The sequence below is a fragment of the Salvelinus fontinalis genome, chromosome 11 (assembly GCF_029448725.1).
Source record: "Salvelinus fontinalis isolate EN_2023a chromosome 11, ASM2944872v1, whole genome shotgun sequence".
NCBI classification, from domain to species: domain Eukaryota; kingdom Metazoa; phylum Chordata; class Actinopteri; order Salmoniformes; family Salmonidae; genus Salvelinus; species Salvelinus fontinalis.
In genome coordinates this window covers 5,396,561-5,413,850 of record NC_074675.1, presented here as the reverse complement: position 1 = coordinate 5,413,850, position 17,290 = coordinate 5,396,561, and the positions used below count along the sequence as shown (strand labels likewise).

The window sequence follows — 17,290 nt, the reverse complement described above, 5'->3', positions numbered from 1 at the left end:
CATTGTTTTCAGGAAGGTGTACCCATGGGGATATGAGGGACAGGAGCAGACTAAGGGCAAGGGCCGGGTGCCATGTAAAAATCTTCCCAGAGAAACATAAGTGAGAGAAACATCCGCACGAGCTCAGCCATCCACATAAAGAGACGCATGTACAATTATTGACCTGGGAACTATTTCACACTGGGAAGACTTTTACATGACAAAGGGAAGCCACCTGAACTGCCCTCCAAAGGCAAAAAGCAGTCTACACAAACAGTGAATCTGAGAAACATGGCTTTAATGTTCATTTTGCTGTCCAGCCAAATATGTTGTAGGTAGATAAGAGATAATACATTGATGTTGTATCTTATTATGAAGTAATGTTTTATGCATATCAACCATTACCACTGATTGGACCTATGACCCTAAAATGTTGATACTGCACTCTGCCTTTGTATTACCTTAAACATCTATATGGGTAATGCAAAAGCAAAGTGCACTATTTAAAATCTAATCTGTGTTGATCCAACTTTCTTGTTGTTTGTGTGTTTGATGGAAACAGTTGTAGAGTTCTAACTACATTCCAACTGTATTTCATGTTTTTTTGTATTCATGTTTTCATGTTTGACAATTGTATTGTAGTAACCCACAAACAATTGTTCAATTAACTTAATAACTATTTAATCAAGGAGAATGTTGATACCAAAAATATTTTTGGGACTTTGAATAAATATAATTTTTACGCTGTCATTTGCTATCTTTCTTACCATTATCTGAGTAATTGCGGTGCAATGCGAGTTCAACCATAATTATTTCCGCTGGATTGTGTGGTGATAACTGGATCACTGGCTTTCTCATGGTGTGTGTGAAGGTGTGTGTCATGATCAGGATGAGCTGAACTCAGAGCCTGATAGAATACCAAGGAAAACCTCAGTAACTGCAGTGAAAACATGCTGGAACAAAGCCAGAGTGCAGTAACTTCACTATTTTTAGAGTATCTCATGATAAACTGTAGGCCACACTATTTACCAAGAGAGATTTCAACTATATTTTTCGAAGCTGTCTATTTACCATCACAAACTTATGCTGGCACTACGACTGCACTCAATGAGCTGTATGAGGCCATACGCAAACAGGAAAACTCTCATGCAGAGGTGGCACCCCTATTCGCCAGAGACTTTAACCTGTTGAGGAGGGGGGCGCTGTTGTCACTATTTATGCTAATCGTGTAATTTTTGAAACGGCTTCCCACAAAATTCTTGATCGTACAATATGCATATTATTATTATTATTGGATAGAGAACAGTCTATAGTTTATATAGGAGTTGAAATTTTGTCTCTAAGTGGAACAGAACCCATTCTACAGCAATTTCCCTGACATGGAGTCAGATTTCAGAAATTTTGGCCCCTGATCTGGAGTCAGTTAAAAGGTCACAGTTATTGCTATGAGTATACGGACACTGCTTACGTCTTCCCCTGGATGCCTTTACGTGATGACGATTTGAATGGGGTCGATTGCGCGTTCACAGGCACTACAAATTAAAAAAACCTGTAGCTAGGAACTCTTTTCTTGCTGCGTAATGCGCCTGGAGGACATCGACCCGCACTTGTTCCAAGCATTAGTGGAGGGAGTAATATTACTCTGGTCATGTTTCTACTCGTTATGGAAGTTAAAAACATCATAAGGTAGTTAATTTAAAGCGTTTTATAGCAATTTATATCCGTTTAGTGCGATTTTGGGACATTTATTTCTGAAACGCTGTGAATTGCTGGGCACGCTTCCAGTTCATCCCGAACGCAGTTGGCATTTCCACATGGCAAGAGGACAGCTTTCCACCAAAAGACGATTAGACCAAAGAAAGGATCCTTTGCCCAAGATACTGATGGAAGAACAGCTCAAAGTAGGACATTTTTATTATGATAAATCGTGTTTCTGTCGAAAAATGTTAGTGGCTTAGGACGCCATGTTTTTTGACGTAGCTTCGCTTGGCGCAAACTGTATTGAAAAGTAAGGATAATTAAAAAAATGTAATTCCGCGATTGTATTAAGAATTAAATTGTCTATCAATCCCTGTCCACCCTATATTTTTTAGTCACGTTTATGAGTATTTATGTATAAGAGTAGATCACTGTCTAATATGGCGCACGGACATTTTCTCACCAGCTGGGCTACATTTCACATTGTCTAACCATGATTTTGGTGGCTAAATATAAATATTTTCGATCAAACTCTATATGGATTGTGTAATATGATGTTACAGGAGTGTCATCTGAAGAATTCTGAGAAGGTTAGTGAAAAAATTAATTTATTTTGGCGATGTTGAGGTTATCGCTCACTTTGGCTAGAATCAATGCTGGGCTGCTATGTGCTATGTGCTATGCTAATATAACGATTTATTGTGTTTTCGCTGTAAGACACTTAGAAAATCTGAAATATTGTCTGTATTCACAGGATCTGTGTCTTTCGATTAGTGTATGCTGTGTATTTTTACGAAATGTTTGATGATTAGTAAGTAGGTAAACACGTTGCTCTATGTAGTTTTTCTAGTCCATTTCTGACGGTGGGTGCAATTGTAACCTATGCCATCTACCTGAAATATGCACTTTTTTCTAACAAAACCTATCCCATACCATAAATATGTTATCAGACTGTCATCTGATGAGTTTTTTTCTTGGTTAGGGGCTATAAATATCTTAGTTTAGCCGAATTGGTGATAGCTACTGGTGTTGGTGGACAAATAAAAGATGGTGGATTATGCTAATGTGTTTTTAGGTAATAGATGTACATCTTTACATATTGTGTCTTCCCTGTAAAACATTTTAAAAAACGGACATGTTGGCTGGATTCACAAGATCTGTGTCTTTCATTAGCTGTATTGGACTTTAATGTGTGAAAGTTAAATATTTAAAAAAAATATTTTTTTTGAATTTCGCGGCACTGGTTTTTCAGTGGGGGTGGGGGGGGAGTGCCGCTAGCGGCACCCTCATCCTAGACAGGTTAATGTAGGGAAACTTAAATCCATTTTACCTAATTTCTACAAGCATGTTAAATGTGCAACCAGAGGGAAAAAACTCTAGACCACCTTACAAGCAAAAATTAAAGCCGGAAGCACCAGTGACTCGGTCTATAAAAAAGTGGTCAGATGAAGCAGATGCTAAACTCCAGGACTGTTTTGCTATCACAGACTGGAACATGTTCCGGAATTCTTCCGATGGAATTGAGGAGTACACCACATCAGTCACTGGCTTTATCAATAAGTGCATCGATGACGTCGTCCCCAAAGTGACTGTACGTACATATCCCAACAAGAAGCCATGGATTACAGGCAACATCCGCACTGAGATAAAGGGTAGAGCTGCCGCTTTCAAGGAGCGGGACCCTAACCCGGACGCTTATAAGAAATCCCGCTATGCCCTCCGATGAACCATCCCACTATGCCCTTAGATGTGAATCCGAGATGGCGTAGCAATGCAGACGTGGTTTGTCGTCCTCTTGTGTACTTTTTGTATTTTTCGTCTTTTTTGTATATATTTCAGCCCACAGAAACGCACTGAATAACACATTCATAAATGGTAAAACAGACAGTCAACAAATAAATAATCCGGAACAAGGTGTTGAAGTGTCTGTCCTGTATCTAGGAGATATAAGAAAGCTCAAGAAACATATATTATTATTGTTTTACACATATTTAACCCCTTTTTGGGGGGGTACGCACAAAACTACCTCCATACTTCCATGTATTTTTTAAACTGGTACCAGTTACCTTCAGACGAATCCTGTGACAATTGTGGGGTCATAGAGCAAAACAGAGAACACCATCATGCTCGTTAAAATCTCCTAGAGTAAAGGGGAGACTTACTTTTGCCAAACATGAGACCAATCCAAAATTCCAAGAACTTCTACAAAATGTTATTTTGAGTATTGTTTCATAGACTGTACTTTCATGTATTTATGACCTGGCTCTAACAGCATTTTGGATTTATTACGGGTACAGTAGGCTACCATATAATCACTAAAACCAATATTTAAGACTCCTGACTGACAGACATTCTCTTGATCTGATACAATAATCAAATCCAAAGTTGATTTACTATAATCAAGTTGATTTACTGTCAATACACACCCGGGTTGGCTCAACAATCAGTTATACAGGGCATTTACTAGTGTTATAAAGTTATAAAGTTATACAGGGCATTTACTAGTGTACTTTTCTTGGGTGATAACTGCACATTTGTATTAAAATCGCCAAGCAGAATACATTCTCTATCAGCAAATACATTGTGATCTGTCACGTTCCTGACCTTATTTCCCTTGTTTTGTATTTATTTAGTATGGTCAGGGCGTGAGTTGAGGTGGGTTGTCTATGTGTGTTTTCGATGTTGGGATTTTGTGTTCGGCCTGGTATGATTCTCAATCAGAGGCAGCTGTCAATCGTTGTCCCTGATTGAAAATCATACTTAGGCAGCCGGGGTTTGACGTTTGGTTGGTGGGTGTTTGTTCCTGTGTCAGTGTTTTGCCACACAGGACTGTTACGGTATGTTCGTTTGTTGTTTTGTATCGTGTATTGTTTTCGTGTCTATTAAATATCATGGAAACTTACCACTCCGCAAATTGGTCCTCCGATCCTTCTCGCCTCTCCTCGTCCGATGAGGAGGACGAAATAGACTATCGTTACAGTGATCACAGCAATTTGATTCAAGTAAATCATAGAAATGATTGTGCTTAGGAGGCCGATAGCACACACATACAAGTATAGGACGACATTTAGGAAGAAGTATATCTACCCATGCAACCTCAAGACCATCCATTTTCAGATCTGAACGAGGGTTAAAATGCACATAATTCCTAGTAAAAACACACACAATGCCACCGTTTCGGTATCGGTCAATTCTAATGCTATAACCTGTAAGCTCAACCTCATTGTCCTGAATTGACCCATTGAGCCTTGTCTCAGTCACAGCAACTACTGCAGCCCGTGTGTTAGAAGCAAGGAGTTTTAATTCCTCTAATTTCAGCAGGCTTCGTGTGGATAAAATAAAAAAACAGTCCCACAAGGCAAATAAAGTAATGCTGCAGAAAATGTGGCAAAGCAATTCACTTTTTGTCCTGAATACAAAGTGGTAAGTTCGGGGCAAATCCAATACAACAAATTACGAAGTACCATTCCACTATGTCAAGCATAGTGGTGGCTGCATCATGTTATGGGTATGCTTGTAATTGCTAAGGACTGGGGAGTTTTCCAGGATAAAAAAGAAACGGAATGGAGCTCAGTACATGCAAAATCCTGTAGCAAAACCTGGTTCCGTCTGCTTATTACCAGACAGGAGATGGAAGATTGGGGTCAAAATGATTGGATCCCTTGTCCTCGGTACCTGCCAGGAGGCGGAAACTTGGCATCAAACAATAAGTTGGGTGAATTTTGGCCAATTCCTCCTGACAGAGCTGGTGTAACTGAGTCAGGTTTGTAGGCCTCCTTGCTAGCACACGCTTTTTCAGTTCTGCCCACAACCTTTCTATGAGATTGAGGTCAGGGCTTTGTGATGGCCACTCCAATACCTTGACTTTGTTGTCCTTAACCTGTTGGGGATGGGGGCGCTGTTTAGACTATTTATGCTAATTTGGCTAATTTTTTAAACGGCTTCCCACAAAATCCTTGATCGTACAATATGCATATTATTATTATTATTGGATAGAAAACAGTCTATAGTTTCTATAGGAGTTGAAATTTTGTCTCTAAGTGGAACAGAGCCCATTCTACAGCAATTTCCCTGACATGGAGTCAGATTTGAGAAATGTTGGCCACTCTTCTGAAGTCAGTTAAAAGGGCACTGTCGTTGCTATGACTATACGGACACTTCTTACGTCTTCCCCTGGATGCCTTTACGTGATGACGATTCCAACGGGGTCGATTGCGCGTTCACAGGCCCTACAAATGAAAAAACCCTGAAGCTAGTCATTCTTTGGGAGCTGCGTCATGAGCCTAGAGGACACCGGCGCGCACCTGTTCCAAGCGTTAGTTTAGCCTGTTATATTTCTCCGGTCATCTTTTCACTCGTTATAGGAGTTAAAAACATCATAAGGTAGTTAATTTAAAGCGTTTTATAGCAATTTATATCCGTTTAGTGCGATTTTGGGACATTTATTTTTGCAATGATGTGAAAAGTTGGGCACGCTTTTCAGTTCATCCCGAACGCAGTTGACATTTCCACATGGCAAGAGGACAGCTTTCCACCAAAAGACGATTTCTCCCAAGAAAGGATCCTTTGCCCAAGATACTGATGGAAGAACAGCTCAAGGTAGGACATTTTTATTATGATAAATCGTGTTTCTGTCGAAACATTTTAGTGGCTTAGGACGCCATGTTTTTTGACGTAGCTTCGCTTGGCGCAAACTGTATTGAAAAGTAAGGATAAATTAAAAAATGTAATAACGCAATTGTATTAAGAATTAAATTGTCTATCAATCCCTGTCCACCCTATATTTTTTAGTCACGTTTATGAGTATTTATGTATAAGAGTAGATCACTGTCTAAGTGGCGCAAGGACTTTTTCTTTACCAGCTTGTCTACATTTCACATTGTCTAACCATGATTTTGGTGGCTAAATATAAACATTTTCGATCAAACTGTATATGCATGTTGTAATGTGATGTTACAGGAGTGTCATCGGAAGAATTCTGAGAAGGTTAGTGAAAAAATTAATATCTTTTGGCGATGTTGACTTTTATCGCTCACTTTGGCTAGAATCAATGCTGGGCTGCTAATTGCTATGTGCTAAGCTAATATAACGATTTATTGTGTTTTCGCTGTAAGACACTTAGAAAATCTGAAATATTGTCTGTATTCACAGGATCTGTGTCTTTCGATTCGTGTATGCTGTGTATTTTTACGAAATGTTTGATGATTAGTAGTTAGGTAAACACGTTGCTCATTGTAATTATTCTAGTCCATTTGTGATGGTGGGTGCAATTGTAAACTATGCCATCTACCTGAAATATGCACTTTTTTCTAACAAAACCTATCCCATACCATAAATATGTTATCAGACTGTCATCTAATGAGTTTTTTTGTTGGTTAGGGGCTATAAATATCTTAGTTTAGCCGAATTGGTGATGGCTACTGGTGTTGGTGGACAAATAAAAGATGGTGGATTATGCTAATGTGTTTTTAGGTAATAGATGTACATCTTTACATATTGTGTCTTCCCTGTAAAACATTTTAAAAATCGGAAATGTTGACTGGATTCACAAGATCTGTGTCTTTCATTAGCTGTATTGGACTTTAATGTGTGAAAGTTAAATATTTTAAAAAAATATTTTTTTTGAATTTCGCGGCACTGGTTTTTCAGTGGGGGGGGGGGGGGTGTGCCGCTAGCGCCACGCTGATCCTAGACAGGTTAAGCCATTTTGCCACAACATGGAAGTATGCTTGGGGTCATTGTCTATTTGCAAGACCTATTTGCGATCAAGCTTTAACTTCCTGACTGATGTCTTGAGATGTTGCTTCATTATATCCACATCATTTTCCTCCCTCATAATGCTATCTATTTTGTGAAGTGCACCAGTCCCTCCTGCAGCAAAGCACCCCCATGATGCTGCCACCCCCGTGCTTCACGGTTGGTTCGGTGTTCTTCAGCTTGCAAGCCTCCCCCTTTTTCCTCCAAATACAGTGATGGTCATTATGGCCAAACAGTTCTATTTTTGTTTCATCAGACCAGAGGACATTCCTCCAAAAAGTATGATCTTTGTCCCCATGTGCAGTTGAAACCGTAGTCTGGCATTTTCATGGTGGTTTTGGAGCAGTGGCTTGTTCATTGCAGAGTGTCCTTTCAGGTTATGTCAATATAGGTGTTACCTGCCTCCTAATGGAGGGAGGTGCAGGAATCAGGAGCAGGAGAGCAAGGAAGTCCCAGTGGAAAAATAGTTTATTAGGCAGTCCCAACTCAACTTCAACATGGGACTGAAACACGCCCAAACGAGGTCGCCACACACACAGGGAAATAAACGCTACACACGGTGGAGAAACCTCTACTCCACAACTCATACCCAAACGACACAACTGCCATGAGAAAAGAAAACCCTGTGGTGCAGACACGCACCCATCCGAACGTAACCACAGAAAAACAATCCCGCACAAAGACTATCAGGCAGCGGAGGTAAATATAACCACCGAAATCAACTAATAAGACACAGGTGTAATCAATACAGACAGACACAAACGAAAAGGAAAAAGGGATCGGTGGCAGCTAGTAGGCTGGCGAGCCCTGCCCGAACAGGGAGTCGTAACAGTTAGTTGAAAGGTTAGTTGAGGAGTGACGGAGTGGGTTTTGGGCCATCTCTGCCCATGGAACATACCTCGCCCACTCCCCTGGCAGGTCCTGGAAATACGACAGCAGAAACCTACCCACATCCTGGTTTACTCTCTCCACCTGCCCATTACTCTCGGGGTGAAAATCAGATGTCAGGCTGACCGAGATCCCCAGACACTCCATGAACGCCCTCCAAACCTGGGACATGAACTGGCGACCCCGATCAGAAACTATGTCCTCAGGCACCCCGTAGTGCCGTAAGACGTGAGTAAACAGGGCCTCCGCAGTCTGTAGGGCCGTAGGGAGACCGGGCAAAGGGAGGAGACGACAGGACTTAGAAAACCGATCCACAACGACCAGGATTGTGGTGTTACCCTGGGACGGAGGAAGATTGGTCAGGAAGTCTACCGACAGGTGTGACCAAGACCGCTGTGGAACGGGGAGGGGTTGTAACTTCCCTCTGGGCAGGTGTCTAGGAGCCTTGCACTGAGCGCACACTGAACAGGAGGAGACAGACCCTCACGTCCTTAGCTAAAGTGGGCCAACAGTACTTCCCCCTAAGGCTTCGACCCGTCCTATCGATACCCGGATGACCAGAGGAGGGTAACGTGTGCGCCCACCGAATCAACCTATCACAGACACCAAGCAGGACGTACCTTGGCCCAGCTGGATACTGAGGTGGAGTAGGCTCTGACCGAGATACCTGCTCAATGTCCGCGTCCACCTCTCGCACCACCGGCGCCACCAGACGAGAGGCCGGATGTATGGGGGTGGGATCGATGGACCGCTCCTCTGTATCATACAGACGGGACAGTGCGTCTGCCTCTGGGAACCTGGTCTATACGATATCGTAAATCTGAACCTGGTGAAAAACATGGCCCACCTTGCCTGGCGAGGGTTCAGTCTCCTCGCCTCCCGGATGTACTCCAGATTACGGTGGTCGGTCCAGATGAGGAAGGGGATTTGAACCCCCTCAAGCCAATGTCTCCACACCTTCAGGGCTTTTACGACAGCCAGCAACTCCCGGTCCCCCACGTCATAGTTTCGCTCCGCCGGGCTGAGCTTCCTCGAAAAGAAGGCGCAGGTGCGGAGCTTCAGTGGCGCACCCGAGCGCTGGGAGAGCACTGCTCCAATCCCAGCGTCGGATGCGTCCACCTCCACCATGAATGGCAAAGAGGGATCCGGATGAGCCAACACGGGAGCCTCGGTAAACAGAGTCTTCAAGCGACAAAACGCTCTGTCCGCCTCAGCCGACCACTGCAGACGCACCGGTCCCCCCTTCAGCAGTAAGGTAATGGGAGCAGCCACCTGCCCAAAACCCTGGATAAACCTCCGGTAGATATTGGCAAACACTAAAAACCGCTGCACCTCCTTTACCGTGGTGGGAGTCGGCCAATTATGCACAGCTGCAATGCGGTCACACTCCTTCACCAACCCTGATGTGGAAATGCAATAACCCAGGAAGGAGACGGCCTGTTGGGAGAACACGCATTTCTCAGCCTTGACGTATAGGTCATGCTCCAACAGTCGCCCAAGTACTCTGCACACCAGAGACACATGCGTGGTTGGTGTGGCGGAATATATCAGAATGTCATCGATATACGCCACCACACCCTGCCCGTGCAGGTCCCTGAGAATCTTGTCTACGAAGGATTGTAAGACTACTGGGGCATTCTTCAACCCATAGGGCATGATGAGGTACTCATAATGGCCAGGTGTGGTACTAAACGTCTTCCACTCATATCCCTCCCGGATACACACCAAGTTATACACGCTCCTGAGATCCAGTTTTGTGAAGAAGCGTGCTCCGTCAAATGACTCCGTCGACGTAGAGATGAGAGGTAGTGGGTAACTGTACTCCACCGTAATAGAATTTAGACCTCTATATTCAATGCACAGACGCAGACCTCCCTCCTTCTTCTTCACAAAAAAGTAACTCGAGGAGGCGGGTGACGTGGAGGACCGAATGTACCCCTGCCTCAAAGATTCAGAGACATTTGTCTCCATAGCCACCGTCTCCTCCTGTGACAGGGGATACACGTGACTCCTGGGAAGTGCGGCGTTTACCTGGACGTTTATCGCACAATCCCCTTGTCGATGGGGTGGTAATTGGGTCGCCCTATTTTACAGAAGGCGATAGCCAAATCGGCATATTCGGGGGGAATGCGCACGGTGGAGCTTTGGTCTGGATTCTCCACCGTAGTTGCACCGATGGAGACTCCCACACACCTACCTGAGCACTCCTCTGACCACCCCTTTAGAGCTCTCTGTTGCCACGAAATAGTGGGGTTGTGAAAGGCCAACCAGGGTATCCCCAGTACCACTGGAAACGCAGGTGAATCAATGAGGAAGAGACTAATGCTCTCCACGTGAACCCCCTGCGTAACCATGTCCAGTGGAGCCGTGGTCTCCCTGACCACCCCTGACCCTAATGGTCGACTATCTTGGGAGTGCACATGGAATGGTTTGTCCATCTGAACTAGGGGAACCCCTAACCTATGCGCGAAACCGCGGTCCATAAAATTCCCCGCTGCGCCTGAATCTACTAGCGCCTTATGCTGGGAATGGGGGGAAAATTCAGGGAAAGAGATTAACACATACATGTGACCAACAGGGGGCTCTGGGTGAGCCTGGTGCTGACTCACCTGGGGTGCCCGAACAGTACTCGGCCTGCCGTCTCGACTCCCAGACGAGCTCCTCCAGCACCGGTCGGCAGTGTGCCCTCTCCGACCACACCCAGTGCAGGAGGAGGCTCCTCCTCCGATCGCCCTTGCTGCAGCACCCCCTAACTCCATGGGGGTTGGAGCGGAGGAATTATAAGTGAATTATAAGTGAAATAATCTGTCTGTAAACAACTGTTGGAAAAATGACTTGTGTCATGCACAAAGTAGATGTCCTAACCGATTTGCCAAAACTATAGTTTGTTAACAAGAAATGTGTGGAGTGGTTGAAAAACGAGTTTTAATGACTCCAACCTAAGTGTATGTAAACTTCCGACTTCAACTGTATATAGATAAAAATTCTAATTAAATCAAATTATTTCCAGGTTGTAATACAACAAAATGTGAAAAAGTCAGAGGGGTGAATATTTATCCTAATCAAAGTACACCAACTCCAATTAGGTCCATCCCTTGACTTTTCTCTGGCTCAGGATAATGAATTCAGTCCCGGCTACATAATGATCATTTATTTATTCAATCTTTATTTGAGATAGCATGATATGTTTTATCAGTTAAGCTTACAACAAGTAGGCCTAGCTTAATATTTTAAAAACTTTCTCTTCAACCTCAGTTTGTAATTTTACATTTTTATCAAAGGTATGCTATTGGATAATGTGTAGCCTGTACATGTATATGAATTGACAAACCATAGTAGTGATTTTCAAACTTTATAGTTGTTCATCTGGAGTTACACTGCTCACAATTAATTTAAATGCTTACTTAAAATAGACCAACAACCATTTTTTTGTTTATACATTGTCTTATTACACCTTTTAATTGGTATTTTGGTATTTTATTAGGATTCCCATTAGCTTTTGCGAAAGCAGCAGCTATTTTCTTGGGGTCCACACAGAACACAGAACACAGAACACAGAACAGGACACAGAACAGTTCTGAATTTGGGGACTGTGAAAAGACCCCTGGTGGCATGTCTGGTATGGTGTGTCAGAGCTGTGTGTACGTTGACTATGCAAACAATTTTTAATTTTCAACACATTCATGTTTTTTGATGCATTCACTCTCATCAACTCTTAGCAAAGCGAGACTGGCATGCATAGTATTTATATTATACCTCTGATTACAATGAAGAGCAAGACGTTCTGTTCTGGGACAACTACAGCTTAACTAGGTCTTTCTTTGCAGCACTTGACCACATGGCTGGACAATAATCAAGTTAAGACAAAACTAAAGCGTGCACTTGCTTTTGGAGTGTGGTGTCAAAATGAATCTATTTACTATTGACAGACCTCTCCCCAACCAATGAATATATATGTTTTAATGATGACAGTATACAATCTAAGGTAACAATAAGTAATTTAGTCTCGTCAACTTGTTCCACAGCCACACCATTCATTCCAGATTCAGCTGAAGTGAGGTCTAGAACTTAGGGAATGATTTGTACCAAATACAATGCTCTTAGTTTCAGAGACCAGTTCATTACTGGCCAACCATTCCAGAACTGACTGCAACTCTTTGTAAAGGATTTCAGTAACTTCATTAGCTGTGGTTGCTGACACGTATGTTGTTGAATCATTAGCATACATGGGCACACAGGCTTTGTTTAATGCCAGTGGCAGGTCATTGGTAAAAACAGAAAAGAGTGGAGGGCCTAGACAGATGCCCTGTGGTACACCACATCCTGCATGTTTGACATTAGAGAGGCTCCATTAAAGAGTCTGAGTTCTATTAGATAGATAGCTCTGAATTCACGATATGGCAGAGGTTGAAAAGCCATAAAACATAAGTTCTCAACAACAGGTTATGGTCAGTAATATCAAAGGCTGCACTAAAAATGAACAGTACAGCTCCCACAATCTTCTTTCTATGAATTTATTTCAACCAATCCTCAGTCATTTGTGTAAGTGCAGTACTGTGCCCCTGCCCAGTCATGTGAAATCTATAGATTAGGGCCTAATGAATTCATTTCAATTGACTGATTTCCTTATATGAACTGTAATTGAGTAAAATTGTTGAAATTGTTCCATTTATATTTTTGTTCAGTATAGCATTGTATGCCTTATTATTAACCAATTTGGCATGTTCATGACAGTGTATCTGATTAGGTGAAACAATAAACAAAACAAAAAATTTTTTGGGAGGGGGTGAGATTATGCTCGAATTTCATGCCACCATGACTTAATTTGAGTGTTACCGTAAATTTAGGGCTCAATCAGCATATCATACCACAGTTAATTTTCACTTTTCTCTTCATGTTGTATTCACAACATTCAGAATCTTAATACATAGCATGACATTTTAACTAATGTTCATCTCAAATAATAAAGAAAAATGTTTATTAGAGGAGAGATTTCTACTGAACTACTATACTACTACTATATATGTTATACTACAGTAGGCTATATGGTAAAGATATCATGATTCAGTGTTAGTAGTCATAGATTGTGTTCCTCGTGGAGAGGAAATAGCCACAGCTATGCTTAATTATTAGTCATCTTCTAAATCAAGTATTTGTTTAAAATTTAATGACTCTGCTGCAATTCATCAAGGAATGTGACTTCATATGTTTGGAGCTCTGCCAATTCTCTCTGCCTCCTGATACATTTTCTCAGAGAAGTGCTTTCCTCCATTTCCTGCCACCATGTCATCAATCTTCTTGATCAGCTCAACAACTTGACTTCTATTCCCATCTTTGTTGTTGAAAACATGGAATCTGTTGCCACATCGTTGAATCACTTCTTGAAGCTTTGGATGACAGGTGCGTACATATTCTTGTATTGTTTGACCCTGAAGTTCATCCTTATGAGTAAACAGTACAATCATGTGATTGGAGGCCTTTGGTCCAAAGATTTCCACCAGGGCTTCAACTGAATTCTGATCATCTTTGGTGAATCTGCCTACCTGAATCACCAGCAGGAAGACGTGAGGACCAGGGCTTGACACCTGAATACACTTCACTATCTCATTTTTGATATCTTCAGACTGTAGGACTATATCGAAAATCCCTGGTGTATCCACCACATAAATCCTCCTATCACTCTCTTGAAGTTGATGCTTTTCACAAGTCCCAGTCACAGAGTTAGCGCTGGGATGAGATTTGAATATGTTTTTGCCCAAAATGGTGTTTCCAACAGCACTTTTCCCCACTCCAGTCTTCCCAATCATCACAATTCTCAGGTCAGGACCTGAAAAGAAAGAATTAATGCTTAGTAACCTATTCAGTGAAAACAAATGTCCTGCTAAACATCCTTGTTCGTGTGCTGGAAGAAATTGGATACATACACTCAACAATTTTTCCTTTGTGAAACTAAAGAAACAACTGCAAAAAAGCTACAGTATAGTTAGCTTTATATGAAATTTTCTGACTTTTCTCATCAATACTTCTTCAACGGAATGTACAAGAATTATATAAATGGCATATTTTGAATGGTCGCCCCCCCCCCCTTCCCCTCCCTGTGCCGGCGGGATAAAAGGCAGGAGTACCTATGAACCTCTTTAAATGTATAAACATAATAGACAACGTCAAAAAAAATACAAAAGTCATTCCTATGGATTGGACAGGTGAGGTCCCTGAACCAATAGCAGTTGGTTGTGTTAATAAAAGTAATATTGGGTCGAAACTATTCAAATTTTAAGGAAGTATTTTTCATGTCAATTCAATTAAAATATATACTAAAAATGCTAACGTAATTGGCATAGATTCTACAGTCAAGGTCCCTGAACAAATAACAATTGGTCATATTCATGAAAGTTATATAGGGTGGATGCTACTGAAGTTACAGAAGTATTTTTCATATAAAGTAAATTTAAATTCATAGAAATAAGTCAAACAATACAAAACGAATTGCCAAGACAAGGTCCATGAACCGATAGCAGTTGGTTGCATTTAACCAGTAGGCGACACACAAGCCGTTGCAACAACCATAAACGCAATCGCCTGTATATATTTATTTTACGTTATGAATACATAGATATATTGTCTTTTTCAATCCCTATTAAAACATTGTGGTTGTAAGCCTATATGTACTGTTTTCGAATTTTCTGAACAGACTTTTCAGTATAGAATGAATGTAAGCAATGCATGATGGTTAATGGTGTTTTATTCGGTTGTAGTTCCATGTATTTCTTAAAAAATAAATGTGTAAACCATTTTTATTGACCAGAATGTAACTGAAAATACAATGGCAGCCTTGCCATTGTCCATCAATAACAAAACTTTTTTTTTTCATATAACATTTGCAGTCATTGTAGTCTTACATTTTGTTGGCCAACCAAAATTACCAAAACGTTAACCCGTAATAAGGCTAGGGTGGCTGAGTGTAAATACATGGCTCTGAGTGTGAGCACCTTTTCACTAGAAACGTTCCTGTGTTCAAATTACCGTCAGTGCGAAATAGCTAGAAAGCTTTCGTATTTCCACTTGGCTGCACCTACGGTTACGATAACGATAAATCAAGTGCAATACCTGCGTCGACCTGTGTCAAGCAGCAAAACACCGGAAAGCTTCTAGCCTAGAACAAGAATCGTTACCTCATCCGGTCATGTGACACTCTGGATGCCCCCTAAAAGAAATTTAAACCGTTTTGAAAAATTACGCCTGGTAACCCCAAAAAAATACCAGGTGCACGAAAAGTTTGGACTTTTTTGAAAACCTCCATAAATCACTCAGGCCAGCACCCATTGATTTGGGGCGGTAGTATAGTGCCCCCAGAGCGGGTATGGAAGTCTGGATCCCCCCTAAAAGCATTTAAGGCTCTGTGTGTCTTTAAGCACCATACTTTTTCACTCCATCCTTGCTGTGTGTGTGTGTGTGTGTGTGTGTGTGTGTGTGTGTGTGTGTGTGTGTGTGTGTGTGTGTGTGTGTGTGTGTGTGTGTGTGTGTGTGTGTGTGTGTGTGTGTGTGTGTGTGTGTGAGGTTTCCTAAGACATCTGTTTAGAGAAATTAATGATTTACAGTTCATGAGGGTTGACCGATTCACACATTTAAAGTTTTGGAAAGATCTGACTTTTTTAAACCTTCGAAACAGCACCTATGACCGCATTTTAAGGCACTTCCGGTTCTTTTAACTGTTAAGGGTTAATGCCACACGGTCAAGGTTAGGCTTGCACAGAGACCTTAGGAACGTTCCTGAGGTCAAATTGTGCTTCTAAACCTTAACAGTTCTCTCTCTGTCTCCCAAAAGCAAAAGACTTGAAATGTAGGTCAAGGGTCATCTTCTTGTCACTGTCGCTGTGCTCAGACCGAGCAAGCTACGGTCAAGCGGGGCATCTCGTTGAACTCGGTACGGCCTGGAGACTATCGTGATGTCATTTTTAGTGGTGATTTCAGAATGCTATTTTGGTGGTTTTTCACTGTTTAAACATATTGCAAATGCACGTTACATTTGCAATATGATTCAACAGTGAAAAACATCACATCATATTGCAAATGTAACATTACAAAAGTACTTTGAAATGTTTTGGCAAAGTTTAGAGGTAATTTTTTTAGATATTTTGTCGTGACTGTGCAAATTGGACGATGCTTTTTCTGGTACAATGGCGCCAAATAAATGGACAATTTGGATACATATGGACGGAATTAATCGAACAAAAGGACCATTTGTGTTGTTTATGGGTCATATTGGAGTGCCAACAAAAGAATCTCGTCAAAGGTAATGCATGTTTTATATTTAATTTCTGCGTTTTGAGTAGCTCCAGCATGGTTGAAATAGGCTACACTCTCTTGTTTACACTGGGCTATCATCAGATAATAGCATCTTATGCTTTCGCCGAAAAGCATTTTTGAAACCTGACATGTTGGCTGGATTCACAACGAGTGTAGCTTTAATTTGGTATCTTATATGTGTGATTTAATCAAGTTTAATTTTATATAATTTTTTTGAATCTGGCGCTCTACATTTTAACCTGTTGGGGATGGGGGCGCTGTTGAGACTATTTATGCTAATTGGGTAATTTTTGAAACGGCTTCCCACAAAATCCTTGATCGTACAATATGCATATTATTATTATTATTGAATAGAAAACAGTCTATAGTTTCTATAGGAGTTGAAATTTTGTCTCTAAGTGGAACAGAGCCCATTCTACAGCAATTTCCCTGACATGGAGTCAGATTTGAGAAATGTTGGCCACTGTTCTGAAGTCAGTTAAAAGGGCACTGCTATTGCTATGACTATACGGACACTTCTTACGTCTTCCCCTGGATGCCTTTACGTGATGACGATTCCAATGGGGTCGATTGCGCGTTCACAGGCACTACAAATGAAAAAACCCTGTAGCTAGCAAGTCTTTTCTTGCTGCGTAACGCGCGTGGAGGACACCGACCCCCT

At 41.6% G+C, this 17,290-nt stretch overlaps 2 protein-coding genes across 2 annotated transcripts in view; both read right to left on the bottom strand.

Annotated features, from left to right (window-relative positions):
* LOC129864907 (dual specificity tyrosine-phosphorylation-regulated kinase 2) overlaps positions 1–17,290 on the bottom strand; it is a 501,483-nt gene that overhangs the window by 116,778 nt on the left and 367,415 nt on the right. The window lies entirely within an intron of this gene.
* LOC129864909 (GTPase IMAP family member 9-like) lies at positions 11,545–14,130 on the bottom strand. The gene has a single exon (XM_055937223.1). It carries the CDS (start codon positions 14,127–14,129, stop codon positions 13,524–13,526), a length of 606 nt encoding a protein of 201 aa, XP_055793198.1. The 5' UTR covers position 14,130; the 3' UTR covers positions 11,545–13,523.

Excerpts from the sequence above, each read along its gene's own strand:
- LOC129864909 (XM_055937223.1), bottom strand. The coding sequence starts at position 14,129 with ATGATTGGGAAGACTGGAGTGGGGAAAAGTGCTGTTGGAAACACCATT.